A 15,129-nucleotide genomic window follows, 5' to 3' on the forward strand; every position below is an offset into this window, starting at 1 on the left:
AGGGAGCAAATGTAAACATTTTAAACACCCTTGTATAAAATCCTGCACTTCAGTTTTGCTCCAATATTCCTACCTGGAGTAACTCATCCTTCTGAGCAATGCTGGCTGTGAGGTGTGTGATGACTAATTCCTGGCTCTGCAATTTCTGATTGCCTTCACTCAAAAGAACACTGTAATGAAGCTCAAGGGCCTTTTCTTTGTCAGCCATTTCATCGTGAAATTTCTCTAGCTGGTTTCTAAGGTCCTAACCAAGAAAGAGAACATGGGGGAGAGAAGACATAAGTGAATCAAGTAAAGAAAAGGAAAGGGGGGAAAAACCTGTGAGGTGAAACAAAGATGAAATAAATCCTTTTAAGTAACAGCTCAAGTTAGGGTTAACTTTTTACTGTTTTACATTCCTAGACATTCTAAAGATTTTTTTTCATTCATTTATCCCATTTATACTCTACTTTTGCTCCAAGCTCAAGGTGTGGTGTGCATGGTTCTCCCCCTCGCATATTATCTTCACAAAAATGCTGTAAGGTACGCTTGGCTTCCAGAGACTGACTAGCCCAGGGTCACCCAGTGAGCTTCAAGAATAAGTGGAGATTTGAATCCTGGTCTCCCAGGTCCTAGACTGATATTGTAACCAATACACCACACTTACTCTGAAGCTTTTAAACAATGTTAGTTCTACTCACAGTGGACCCACTGAAATTAATGCTCGTTACTAACCTAGGTCCATTTATTTTATTGGGTCTACTCTGAGTAGAAATTAGCCCCTTGTATTTTAGAAGACATCAAAACAAGAAGCATTAAACATAATTTATAATTTTTAAAAATAAACTATTTCCCCAATCTGAATTCACACCTATTATTTTCCACTGCAGAAAAACATAAGAATCAGAACCAAACACCTGTATGCTCCAGAATTGTTCTCAGTAAGCAACCAAATAGCAGGACATGAATGCAAGAGCAGCACAAATGGAGACTGATGTTCATTGGGACTAATAGGGCAAAAGGCAGGGAGGTCAACAGTAGATGAAGATGGATCAACTGACTTGTGAAGTTAAAGCTAATAATAAATGCAGTTAATTAATTCTGGGTTTGTTCCCACCCCCAAATGATATTTACAAAGGGCAACACTGAAAAGCAAGAAGCTGACAGTCACTGCAGTTCCTGGACCAGTTGTAATAAGGAGGAATGGCTGAAGGCAGAGGGTGATTGGTTGGGCAGTGCATCATTCAGTCCTAACTGACAAACCTTCAATGAGCATCATTCCACTGCTTGTGATCCACAGCAACTGACATGAGATCATATTTAGCCATGACAATTAGTAGCCATTACACTGTTCACGTACAACCCTTATCTATCAAGAAGATTGCCCAGGCGCTTGGCTTCATGCCATTGGAGGCATTCACCATGGCGGGCATTTTTAATGAATTCTGGTGTTATAGTTTTATCTGAACACAAGACCACACAGGAACACGAATATGCCTCAAGATCTTTCATAGAAGAAAAAGTGGGATATACATGGAACAAAGGGAAAGTGCTGATAGTTCAGTGTAGACAATCTGCTTTGCAAGCAGAACGCACCAGGTTCAGTACCCAGCATCTCCAGGAACAGTGGGAGAGACTTCCTGCCTGAAATCCTGGAGATCAGTTGCCAGTGAGTGTAGAGAATTCTGAACTAGATGGACCAACAATCTGACTTGGCATAATGCAGCTTTCTAAATAAAGAAAACTAACTGATCCCAATTATACAGCCCGGGTTTTTTGGTTAAACAAGTTGAGTGATTTTGGAGTCCCTTCTACTAATGAAACACTATGTTATCTTAACTGAAATGTATTTTCTTTTCAGGGACCAGGTTCCAATGGAACGACCCAAACTTACAAAGAAAGTGAGTGGTCTCTATGTCCCAACAAACAGAATGAGCCAATTCTCCATGAGAGATGCTTTCTGCCAAATACCTCCTGACCACCACAACTCATTTTTCCAGGGAGTGCTCTGTGATGAATAATGACTGAATTTAGAAAATGAATGGGAAAGCCATTCTTAAAAGAATTCAGACTGAAGGTCAGAGAAGTGTCCTCCCCATTGGTCAAATAGAAAAAAGGTGGAAAAGAATGAATAATTAAAATATTAAGCTCCCAACCCTTTCAGTTTAAGATTGAGGACAGGGGTGGTGGGACAACCATCACATAATAGATCCAACACAATGACTTATTGTCCATTCCCAACCATTTGATCAAAGATGACGGACAGTTACTGGTAAATGCACCTTATTAAACCAGCTGTTATTTGGTAGATGCACATTATTAATCAGCTGCTGGAAAATGTGTTGCAGACTCAATGGCTTGGAAGAATTCCTGAATTTGGGGATTTGCTTAAAGAAAGACTAAAGCTCTGCTGCGTGTACCCCAAAGGTCCACTTGTGTTTCCTGCTAAATTCTTTTAATACTTTGTCAGAGGAGCTTTGTGTCATCCGCAAGGCTCCATTTTCTTCCATCGTCTCTGGCGATTTCCTAACATCTGTGAAATCCACCCAAAGCCCCAAAATGTTAACTGCTTCAGAGTAAAACAAAAAGCAAAAAGCACACTAAAATCTGCAATCCACTCCACAGATACAGCATAGTAGACTCTCAGCACTGAGTCAAGTACACAGAATACAACTGGGTAGAGCTAATTAACTGGCCTTTATACTGAAAATATTTTTGTACTTTACTGGATGTCAGAAACAAGTTTTTTGGTGCGTAAGTAGCCATATGCTCAGGATCATTCTAGTTCCTACAGATAAGATTAATCCGCCTTCAAACCCGGCCCAAGGAGAGAAAATGGAAATTACTGTGACATAGCAATTATATATTGTTGGGTTTGGAAAGGAAAAAATCAGGTTAAAACCCACCACAAAGCTCACTGTGTAGCCTATTAGTGTCATGACTCCAAAATCCAGCCACTGTCAAGACTCTGAATCAGAGTCAAGCACAAGACTTCCCCCAAAGAACACACACACACACTCACACAGCATAAATTTAAAAGCTCTAAAATCGTAACAGATTAGGCTCATAACTAACACATTTCAGCTTCATTCCCCTTGGCTTTATCCTTTGCTTCTTTGGCCTGTGGTCTTCCATGGACTGCTGCAGCCTCCATTTTTAGTCCCTGAGACTTGCTACAGGCTGCTTTGCTTCCCTTACACCATGGGCTGATAAGCATATTTTAGCTCAAGGGCCAAAGTTTTTTTCGGGCGACCTTCCAGGGATCACATGGCAGAGGTAGGTGGAGCCAGAGGCAAATGTGGGTGGAACAAAAAAATGTACATTTTGTGCTTTTATACACCATTTTCAATCCATACACCCCTGTCTATCCCCCATCTAGACAAGCAAAAGGCACTATCAGTATTCAAGGGCCTGGAGGGCCATATTTGACCCTGGTTCCTGAGGTTCCTCACTCCTGCCTTGTATCAAAGCTTCAGGAGTCACCACCGGTCAAGGTCCTTACCTCAACAGAGCGCCCACTGTCAACCCCTGGCAGTGGCAGGCTTTGGGCTCTCAAATTTCAGTGGTGCCCTGTGCAAGCTAAAATTTGGCGCAGTCCCCACCTCTCATGCTCTGCTCTATAGCATTGTTTTGACATCTCCTACAGCATGGCGCCCAGTGCAACCACACTAGTTGCACTACCCTAAAACTGCCTCTGCCCTGGAGCCCTCCCCCCTCCCCCTCACTATCACTCCTTGCTCACCTGCCCCCTTGAAGTGCATGTGGCACAAGGAGGAGGAGAAGCAGCTGGCTTGGGCCTATAAGAAGGATGGGAGCAGGCAATTGCACAGCCGGCTCCCCACTGATTCCCCATGGATATGCAACAGTGTGTCTTTTCTACCCAACTATGTGTAAGGACCACTGATTCTACAATGATTCTATTTTAGAGATCATTTAATTTCCCAGCCAGCAGCTCAGATTTCCCTTCTATATTCAGAATTTGATGTAAAGGAGCAAAAAAAAAACCTGGCATGGTTCATTTTGTTAAAGTTTTATGGGCTGGCAACACAGCACAGCAACCATTTTGCCTAACGTTAATAGAACAGGGGCGGCTGAGCTCGTTCACAGAGATTTTGCATCACAGCCCTCAAATGGGTTCCAAATTGTCAAATAAGGAAAATATTGCCGTGTGCTCTTTACTCCTGCCTGCCTGTTCAATGGGCAAACATTTTCACATCCAGGCTTCCGATGAAATGCATTCAACTCACAGCAGTGGCTCTGGTGTTTGATACAGCAGGCCGCATTAAAAGATGATCAGGCTTCAATTTTTGAGGATGCTGCAGATCATTTAGCAAGGACTTTGGTCCTCTGAGCAAACATCTGTGGGAAGAGCTAAGAGGTCATAAAGTGGCACAATGATGAATTCAGTCTTGTGGAAATCCTGAGAGATAACTCCTTAATCCTCTCATTCCAGGCTTTTTGTCATCCTTGGGAAAAGCAGAAGGGACAGTCACATGAAATTGCTTTATATAGACCAGACCATAGGTAGGGAAACTAAGGCCTGGGGGCTGGATCCGGCGCAATCGCCTTCTAAATTCGGCCTGTGGACGGTCCAAGAATCAGCATGTTTTTACACGAGCAGAATGTGTCCTTTTATTTAAAATGCATCTCTGGGTTATTTGTGGGGCCTGCCTGGTGTTTTTACATGAGTAGAATGTGTGCTTTTATTTAAAATGCATCTCTGGCTTATTTGTGGGGCATAGGAATTCGTTCAATTCCCCCCCCCCCCAAATATAGTCCAGCCCAGCCCCCCACAAGGTCTGAGGGACAGTGGACTGGCCCCCTGCTGAAAAAGTTTGCTGACCCCTGGATCACACCATTGCTCCAGTCCTGTATAGTCTACTCTGACAGGCAGCAGTTCTATAAGATCTCAGGTGTAAGCCCTCCTCAAGTGCTTTTGCCTGGCCAAAATATGTCCTTGAAATGTGACAACGCACCTTGCTTACTTGGATGGATAGAGGTGTAGGTGGATAGATCGAGGTGTGTATAAATCTCTGGCTTGTGCATGCCTGGAATGTAACCTCCCGTACAAAGGTAAAGAGTCACATCTGTTGATCTGCCCACTTTTGCATCTAGCCATGCCTAGCACTGGCATGCACCGCGCCAAAGGATGCCTTTGAGAGAATGTGGCCCTTGAGCTGAAGGTCACCCACCCCTGTACTAAACCATGGTCTACTGTGACATGCAAATACAGCCAGCATGTCCACACCACAAATGTACATCAGTTGAATACAAGTTTTGAAAAATCCTAGGAACTTTAGCTCAAGCCAAGGTAGGTACAAATAATTCTGCTGGGCAAATCTGCACCCAGCCCTTACACACAATAACAAATTCAGCCTAAAATCCTGGAGAGCAGCTGCCAGTCAGTGCATACAGTACTGAGTTAGATGGGCCAGTGGTATGATTCAGTACAAGGCAACTACCTATGCTCCTAAGGCAGCAGTGAACATGCCAGCACTGGTGAGGAACTGAAGCAAAAATTAGCACACTAACTAGATGTCATGTCAGTACACAGGCCAATACCAGCTGCAATAGTCTATTCCTCCCCCCCCAAAAAAAGGCAGAGTTGGAAGCCCTATGTTCATATTCTTACTATCTTTTTTCCACACACCAAAACCATAATGATTTTCAAAGGGTAGCTCAAAGTTTTTTCACATTTAAGAGAACCATTTTTTGAATAAAGAATAACACATTCAAACCACTATAGTTTGGTGCCTGCTATGATGGCAAAACAGATATGCAGACTATGGTAAATGCAGACACTGAAAATTATCTTCAGACTATTATAAGTGTTCCATTGTTGCCAACTCCTGGTCTTAATGATAGAGGCTGTCTCAGTGGTGTCTCAGAGGTTCACCCCATAGTGGAGTGGAGAATCAGAGAACCAGCAGACAAGAGACTGCATCCGTAATTCAGTTATCATATATAAGTGGATTACGGCAGAGAGAGGGAGATGCCTTGGATCTGTGGACAGAGAGACCCCTCTGCTGGCTTTAAGTAATATTACAAGTGGCCTTGAGGGGAATGAGGGGCTAAACCAGATCTGACACCACATAAATTAGCCACTTTTGGACCAGGTCACTTATACGGTGTGTTCGTTTTAACAAGAAAACAAGTGAGAGTACTTGAATCCCCTCGCACATCACCTCTCAAGGCTCAGTTATTCAAACTTTTCTCCTCTAGACCAATTCTGATTCAGGAAGGAAACAGGGCTGGATGAAAAATAACTGAGAAGGTAAGGAAAGTTCACTTCCACTCACATTAAAGTAATTGTTAGACCCATGTGTAGGAGGCAGGGAGTAGAATGGATTGAAGCAGCCAGAACAGAAGCAGCACAAACTTCAACCTTTTGTAACAGGTTCTATTTGTGTGGGTACAATGAGTAAGCAGAAGTCTGGGAGGGGTTGCAAGAGGACTACCTTTTATCTCCAAAGTAGAGGTGGCAGTAGCCTTTTTCGAGAAAAAGAGGTGCCGGAACTCACCATGAATACCTCCCTTGTTCTCTTAGAATGGCAATGGCGCCCACCTGAGAGGTGTCAGAACTGAGTTCCAGTGAGTTCTCCCTGCTCTCAACTCATATTCATGTTTAGGAAGTTACAAATTATGCAAACTATTTTTAACTGCATTTCTTAAACACAGGGAAAATTGAATACTAACATTAATGGCTTTGTCACTTCTACTTTTCTGTAGCTGAGCCTCTTCTAGTTCCTTTACCAATGTCTCTTTCTCAAGATTCAAATCATGCAACTCTTGTTCGGTCTTCTTAACTTTCCTTTGAAGATTATGGTTCTCTAGATCTTTGGTCAGGTTTTCAGAACGCAAATCCGCCAGGAGACTTTCTTTTTCCATCAAGAGAGTCTGAGGATCTTCAACACCCTAGAAAAAAAAGCAGTGACTTCAGTTAGCACAAGTCATGCAATATAGAGGACAACTTTCTCTTTTATTTTCATGCCTTTCACAGCTCTACATCAACATAGTTTTCATGTCACAAATGCAAGACAAGCCCAGTTGCCCAAACTGTTTTGCGAAAGAGCCTAGCCACAAATATTCTCCAAATGAAGCTTGTAGAACAGACATTCAGGAACATATTAAGACTTCTAAAGGCAGGCTTATTATTAGCTGCTCGCCTAGGACAAGTAATTTTAGCATCAGACAAGTTTCTACTATACAACAAAAACTTGCAGGTGGGCTTTCTGTTTATGTCTAGCCTCACAACTGTGAGCTATTAGGCTAAGGAAAAGGAGAAGATGATCTGTTTAGAATTAACAAAGCCTACTCTCTTCCAGCTTCTTTAGTTCTATGTAGGAAACTGTGGATGGCACACTCTTAAGCCACTCAGCACAGTCACACCAAACTGGTTGACGTGTTGAGGCTGTACTACTTCAGACAGGGTTCACATAGCTGAACACTGCTCCATAAATAAAAAAATGCTGCACATAGAAAACTGAGTGGTATTCAATGCTACTTGTACTCAGAGTAGACCAAATGAATGACATCACTAACAATAGGTTCACTAATTCAAATGGACATACTTTGAGTATAACTGAGTTGCATACAGCCCTATATATGTCAAGGGTGGAGAATTCCAGGGCTGCCTTTCCTCAAATGTGCTAGCTTTCTGCATGCAGGGAATATTTTTATGGGTGGGCATTCTATCATACGAGCCCACCACCCCTCATCTGCATTCTGAAGTGGTACACCCCACACAGATTGGCTACCACAGAGTAATATACAAGCCATGGATTCTTCCTAAAAACATTATTCTTACAATCCACAAAAGCACAGTTAGATGTCTACCTAGGGGGGTTACCAAGATCCACTGCCAAGGGACCCAACTGGGTCCCTGCTGGGGTAATCCAGGAAATGATTCTGCCCTGGTCTGTCAAAAGAAAGCACATTAGCCCGCAGTGAGGGATAGGCAAAAAACCAGTCAGAGCTTCTAGCAACAGTGACTTAACAGATCTATTAACTAATCTTACCAATTCCAAAGGCCCATCAGCAATAAATAGCCCATCAGCAAAAAATAAAAGCCCATCAGCAATAAATAGATTTCATGGGGGACTTCAACTTCCCTGATATCTGTTGGGACTCAAACTCTGCCAAGTCTGTAAGGTGTGACAAATGCCTCCACAGCCTCACTAACCATTCCATTTCCCAGAAAGTGGAAGAACTAGCAAAGGAATCATCTATTTTGGACCTGGTCCTCACCAATAGGGAGTAACTGATTGATGAAGTGGAAGTGCTCAGAAACTTGGGAGGAAGTGATCATGTTCTCCTGGGTTTCAGCAGCGTAGTCGGATACACACTCTGGACTTTAAGAAGGCCAGTTTCAAAAAGCTGAAGGAGCTACTGAGTGTGATCCCATGGTTAGAAATACTCAAAGAGAAGGGTGGGAGTTTCTTAAAGGAGAAATACTGAAGGCCCAAATGCAAGAAAGAAAAGTGGGAGGCATCTAAGGAAACCAGTGTGACTGCATAAGGGGCTTACAGATGAGCTGAGAGTTAAGAAGGGGATGTATAAGAAATAGAAGAAAGGGTAAATAACAAAGAAAGAGTATACAGGAGTAGCCAACAGTTGCAGGGGTAACATCAGGCTGGCTACAGCTCAAAATGAGCTCAGGGTTGCAAGAGAGGTTAGAAATAATAAAAAAAGGTTTCATCGGCTATGTCCGAAGTAAGAGGAAGAACAAGCAAGTGGTAGGTCCTCTGCATAGGGAAGATGGAGAAATGCTATTGAGTGAAAGAGAGAAGGCAGAACTATTCAACACCTACTTTGCCTCTGTCTTCACTCAAAAGGAAAGTGATGCGCAACCTGGTGATAACAGAATAGATGACGAAAGGAGGGAACGCAAAATAGGAAAAGAGGTAGTAAGGGAACACCTAGCTACTTTAAATGAATTCAAATCTCCAGGGCCTGATGAGCTGCATCCAAGGGAACTAAAGGAGCTTGCAGGTGTAATTTCAGATCCTTTGCCTATTATCTCTGAGAATTCTTGCAGAATAGGTCAGGTCCCTAAAGACTGGATGTGGGCAAATATTGTTCCCATCTTCAAAAAGATAGATAGATAATACTTTATTCGGCTATAAGCCCACAAGGTAAAACCAATCAATAAATAAAATAGCATTTTACATTCTAAAATATCAACTAAAATATTTCAACGCATAATCTCCTTCACGTTACATACAATCTCTAGATGTACCATATTGTGGCCTTGAATATAAGGATGGTGGATAGAGTTTACTAGATTTTTAATAGTCAGCATCTTCAAAAAGAGGGGAAAGGAAACACAGACAATGGCTAACCAGTGAGCTTGACATCAATACCAGGGAAAGTCCTAGAACAGATAATTCAACAGTTTGTCTGTGAGCATTTAGAAAGGATGCTGTGATTGCATGGGTTTCTCAGAAATAAGTTATTATTTTGATAGAATAACAAACTTGGTGGATCAGGGAAATGCTGTGGATACAGTGTATCTTGATTTCAGTAAGGCTTTTGACAAAGTTCCCCATGATATTCTCATGAGGGAGCTGGTAAAATGTGGGTTGGACGAGGTAACTGTTAGGTATATTTGTAGCTGGTTGACTGAACCCAGAGTACTCATTAATAGTTCGTCATCCTGGAAAAGAGTGACAGAGGTTCCGCAGGGTTCTGTCCTGGGCCCATTGTTGTTTAACATCTTTATAAATGAGTTGGATGAAGGAATTGAGGGGATGCTCATCAAATTTGCAGATGACACTAAACTGGAAGGGGTAGCTAATGCCACAGAAATCAGAATCATAATTCAGAATGACTGTAACAGATTGGAGAACTGGGTGCAAGCTAGAAAAATGAATCTCAATAAAGACAAATGTAAGTTTCTACACTTAGGCAGGAAGAACCAGACGCACCAATATAGGATGTGGGACACCTGACTTACCAACAGTACATGTGAAAAGGATCTGGGAGTCTTGGTGAAACACAAGCTTACATGAGTCAACAGTGTGATGCAGCAGCAAAAAAAGCTAATGCTATTCTAGGCTGCATCCACAGAAGTATAATGTCCAGATCAAGGGAAGTAATAGTATCACTCTATTCTGCCTTGGTCAGACCACAACTCGAACACTGTGTCCTATTCTAGGCACCACAATTTAAGAAGGATGTTGACAAGTTGGAACATGTGCAGAGGAGGGCAACCAAGATGATCAAAGGTATGGAAACTAAGTCTTATAAGGAGTGCTTGAAAGAGCTGGGTATGTTTAGCCTAGAAAAGAGGAGACTAGGAGGAGATATGATTTTTGTTGTTGTTGTTCACTCATTTAGTCATGTCCGACTCTTCATGACCCCCTGGACCAGAGATATGATAGCCATCTTCAAATATCTTAAGGGCTGTCACATGGAAAAGGGAGCAAGTTTGTTTTTTCCTGCTCTGCAGGGTAGGACTCAAGGCAATGGCTTCAAGTTACAAGAAAGGAGATTCTGACTAAACATTCGAAAAAACTTTCTGACAGTAAGAACTGTTTGGCAGTGGAACAGACTCCTGCAAGAGGTGGTGGACTCCCCTTCCTTGGAAGTTTTTTAACAGAGGTTGGATAGCCATATGTAATGGATGCTTTAACTGAGATTTCTGCATTGCACGGGGTTGGACCAGAGGACTCTTGGGTCCCTTCTCTGATTCTATTCTCTGATTCTGCCTGGAAATACAGGGTGGAGGAACAGAAGTAACCATAATAATCCTTATTGTCTCACCTTGAATTTCCGCATCTGAATTTTCTGGGTGGCTTCAGCCAATGATGTGTTTAAATCTTCAATTTCAGAGCAAAGTTTTTCATTCTGAACGAAAGAACACAGAAAGGGGTGAAATCTCATGGATGTGAAAGACACACAAGAGCCAAGAGACGGCAAAAACAAAAGCACCACCACAACCATATGAAAAAAGAATGTCAGCATTTCCCAGGAATGTTCTTTTTTCTGCAGAGAGAGAGGACGGGGCAATGAGGAGTCTCTCCCACCCACTTCCAGAGGCTGGGCTGGTACCAACCTTTGCTCTGCCCTCCCCATACACACTTGCACACCACTCTGTTATCCATCCATGCAAGCAAAAGGCATGATCAGAGCTTAAGGACACATTCCAGCCCAGCAAATATACCCGAGGTGCAAAGCAGAGATAGTAAGGGACAATGTCTGGGAGATTCCTGAGAGTCAGAAAGAAAGGCTTGGAGGGCCTCATTTAACCTCCAGGCCAAGGTTTCCCATCCCTGGCCTATAACCAACAAATGGAGGAGTCAAAGCCTTTGCCTAAGAAGAAACAATCTGGAAAGAAAAAAGTCAACCCTGGGTTCAAACTAACACTAGGGAACCCAACCATCATTTGACTACTGTAGGAGATTGTGGGAGCACAGTGCAGGGTTCTTGGCTCAGGGATTCGCACCCCAGCCAGACAGATGAGAGTAGGATATTTCCAAAAAGAGCCAAATTATCTTCTCCATCCCATTTTGCTTCCAGGCACTCAGATCAACTCTGAAGGCTCAACTGCCTCAAGTTCTTAAATGACACTTCCCCACTCATAGCCGCTTTCCAGTTTCACCTCGGAAACCTCAAGACTGCCATTTCTCATGAGATCTGGGAACATGCTTCTGCTGCCTGGAAGTGTGACTGGCACACCTTGGATTTCATAATTTGTGCCAGGTGGGGCAGAGCCTCCACTGCAACAGGGATGGGGAAACCTGATCCTGTCCCATTACCATGCCTCTTTTTGATGCTTTCCCCCTGCTTGGCTCTGCAGTTGTGCCCACAGAAGCACAACTCAAAACACATGACACCCTGGATGGTTGAGGATGCCCTCAATCTACAGCAGGGGTCGGCAACCTAAAGCCCATGGGCCACAAGCGGCCCACAGGGGTTGTTTAACCGGCCCATGAGCTGCCCCCGAACTGAGCCGCCCGCTCGGCAAGGAAATCGCGTCTGCGCAGACACAGACGCTGGAAATCATGCCTGCGCAAATGCAGACGCCAGAAATCGCAGGCACGTGCACTCACAATCCTGCCCATGGAGGGATCTCTGCTAGAGTGAACCGGCCCAGGCGAGGTTAACCTTGCCGACCCCTGATGTACAGGAATGAGTGGAGTGTTCCCAGTATTTGCCAATATTACTCTCTCATTCAGGGGAGGAAGACCAAAATCCAACAGCTATAAGAATACAACTTCCCCGTGCAGAATATTAGCTTCCACCTTAAACCCAAGCATATATCAGCAATGATGGCTAAGTAGAACCTCCATCTTCAGAAGCAGCAAACAACTAAATACCAGCAGCTTCAGTACAACCATGGTAATGGGCTATTCCTTTTGCATCTTACTTTTGGACTTCTTGGAGGCATCTGTGAGATACTACACTAGAAACTCTGATCCAGCAGTTTTTCTATCTCTAGATCATGGGTGGGGGCCAACCATGGGCTCCAGACCTCTCTATCTGGCCCTCAAATCTCTCACTGGGTCAAACTTCACAAACCCTGCTTTGCACACAAAGTATTTTTACCTGGACTAAATGTGTTTTTGACCTCCAATTAGGGCTGGCTGATTATCAGCTTTTCAACATCGTAATGTATCACCAGCCAAACATCGTGATATAGTGATACATCGGAATGTTGAAAAGCAGAGGGAGGAACAAGTTGTATCAGGCCCGGGCCTTGGCGGGAGCAACGAGTTTCACATTGGTACCTTGCGAGGCCGGGGCCAGTGCAGCTTGTTTCTCTGTGCACATGGGCACCTGGTGCTCCGAGGGCGAAAATGAGCTGCATCAGCTCTGGCACCTCGCAGCTTGTTCCTCCCTCAGTTTGAGGACCCGAGCGTGATGGAGCCTTCACCCAGCAGTATATCGCAGGTGAAGGCACCACCATTCCTGAGTCAGGAGCAGCCGCAGTTTCACCCATGATATACCACTGGGTGAAGGCAACATCACACTCTGGCCCTGAAACTGGTCCTGGGCGATGTATTGATACATTGATATTGCCACTTGTTTTCCTGGATGGGGGCTAGAGGGGGAGTGAGGTGGAAAATAGCCTACTTGTTAAAGGAAAAATATACATCCATTGTTTCATCCGCTTTTGCCCCTGGCCTGCTCAGCAGTGGCATGTTGCTCTCAGAAGGTTGCCCAGAAGGTAATGTGGCTCTCGGACTGAAAAATGTTCCCCTCTCTTGCTCTAAATAGGTATTCTTAACCCTCAAGACTTCCTAGAATGTCCACCCTGCCCTTCCCTCAATCTGTTACTATCAAGCATGGCTTGAATACATTTTTATCAGAATAACATAATCTGTGTACCTCCTTTTCTTTCACTTTTACAGCAAGGACTAATCCCTGGATAGTTTTGTCTCGTTTCAAAGCATTTATCTTTTCGACAGAAAGCTCCATCTCTCGTTCATGAAGTTCCTTCTGGAGTGACTGAGGATTAAAAGTAAATGCATAGTTATCCTTTTTCAAGGCACACATTTTCTATATTAAGAATACTTTCACAGGAATCAAGCAAGAGCACAGCTCCTCACTCAGGGCAACTGCAATTTTGACCACATAAGCTTTGCCACAAGCCTTTCACTGTTGAGACAGGAAATCTCTACCTGGGCTGGGCCACTTCACGCTATGGCAGGCGGGGTAGGGGGTTTCTGTAGCTGAATGTTCCTCCACTCAGAAATCTCTGTATACAGAAAACTAATGTGTAAGGGAGCTGGCAAGGTTAGAACCCTCGCTAAGAAGCTTGTTTTCTAAATGCATAGAATTTTAGATACACAGCAGCATTCTCTCATGTGAGTTCCCACCTCCTGCCTGAAGTGGCACAATGTAGATGCAGGTTGGCCACCATAAGAACTAGGCCTGAAGCTTTCCTGGCAAAGGTGCCCTATCCTGCATATATGCTGCTTACCCAATATTTTGTCAAGCACAAAAGGAGCAATCCTTAACATTTATAATGTGGTTAAAGCAACTCTTGCCTATTCTCCTACCTTTTAAGGCTGAAATACAACACAGCCAAAGTGGGATTTCACAGAACTGTCCAGGGCAGAAGGTGGGGGGGTGGGCAGTACGATTGCTGTGCCATCCTGGAGCTGACACTGCAACTGGGCCCAGTGCCACTGCATGACAACAGTGAGACTGGCTTGGGATCCAACAGATTCTGAATCGGCTCAGTCCCACAACGCCTCCAGAATGCTCCACTGCATTCCACAATGTTGTGGCATGTTTGCTGGAGGGAAGATAAGCATCTCACTGATGGAGTGATGAGAGGCCAGATTAGCTGTGAGAACTGAACAGATGGTTAGTGGTGCAAGAGAGATAAAAGGTGGAGGCTTTTTTCCATGTGCTTCTCCACATGGCAAGACCCTAGGCCTGTGGAGATGGCTTGGGTGGCTTTAGAAAGGTGAGTGAGAGGTCTATCAATGTCTACTAGCCAAAAAAGCTAAACAGAAGCTCTGTTTTCAAAGGCAGTACACCAGGCAACCACCCTGCTTGTGGGCTTCCCAGCCACTGTGGGAGGCAGGACGCTGAACTAAACAGACTCTTCATCCAAGCTCTTTTCACACAGCACATTAAGTGTGAAATATGCTGCCACAGGATGTAGCACCGGCCAACAATTCAGATGGCTTGAAAAGAGAATAAGAAACTGATAGAGGGACAATAAAGCTATTGGACTACCAGTCATGGCGGTTGCATGATAGCTCCAGGATCAGAGGCAATGTGCCTCTGTATACCAGCTGCTGGAGAACCACAGTAGAGGAGGGGGAGGGCCAGGGTGTCCCCAAAGGTATCTGGTTACCCACTGTGTTTATGATGAATATTAAGCAGGCACTTTCACTGTAGAGTTTTTCGCACCTCCTAAAAACTTGCTTCTTTAAGCAAGCCTACTCAGACGTGCATGTCTGACATGCATGTAACTTGACTTTACAATGTATGCTGTAAAAGGGATGCGGGTGGCACTGTGATCACAAGGTCGGCAGTTCAAATCCCTGCGACAGGGTGAGCTCCTGTTGCTCAGTCCCTGCTCCTGCCCACCTAGCAGTTCGAAAGCATGTCAAAGCGCAAGCTGATAAATAGGTACCGCTCCGGTGGGAATGTAAATGGCGTTTCTGTGCGCTGCTCTGGTTTGCCAGA

At 44.1% G+C, this 15,129-nt stretch overlaps 1 protein-coding gene across 6 annotated transcripts in view; it reads right to left on the minus strand.

Annotated features, from left to right (window-relative positions):
* The window catches only part of CDK5RAP2 (CDK5 regulatory subunit associated protein 2), a 135,805-nt gene that overhangs the window by 93,328 nt on the left and 27,348 nt on the right, over nucleotides 1-15,129 (minus strand). For all 6 annotated transcript variants that reach the window (XM_083597132.1, XM_083597129.1, XM_083597131.1 and 3 more), the window contains exons 10-13: nucleotides 13,312-13,431; nucleotides 10,744-10,827; nucleotides 6,676-6,894; nucleotides 74-244 (exon numbers count right to left, since the gene is read on the minus strand). In XM_083597132.1, coding sequence (XP_083453258.1) covers nucleotides 74-244; nucleotides 6,676-6,894; nucleotides 10,744-10,827; nucleotides 13,312-13,431 — 594 coding nt within the window. The remainder of the gene's footprint in view (nucleotides 1-73; nucleotides 245-6,675; nucleotides 6,895-10,743; nucleotides 10,828-13,311; nucleotides 13,432-15,129) is intronic.

Source organism: Podarcis filfolensis (genome assembly GCF_964270895.1).
Source record: "Podarcis filfolensis genome assembly, chromosome: Z".
Lineage (NCBI taxonomy): Eukaryota > Metazoa > Chordata > Lepidosauria > Squamata > Lacertidae > Podarcis > Podarcis filfolensis.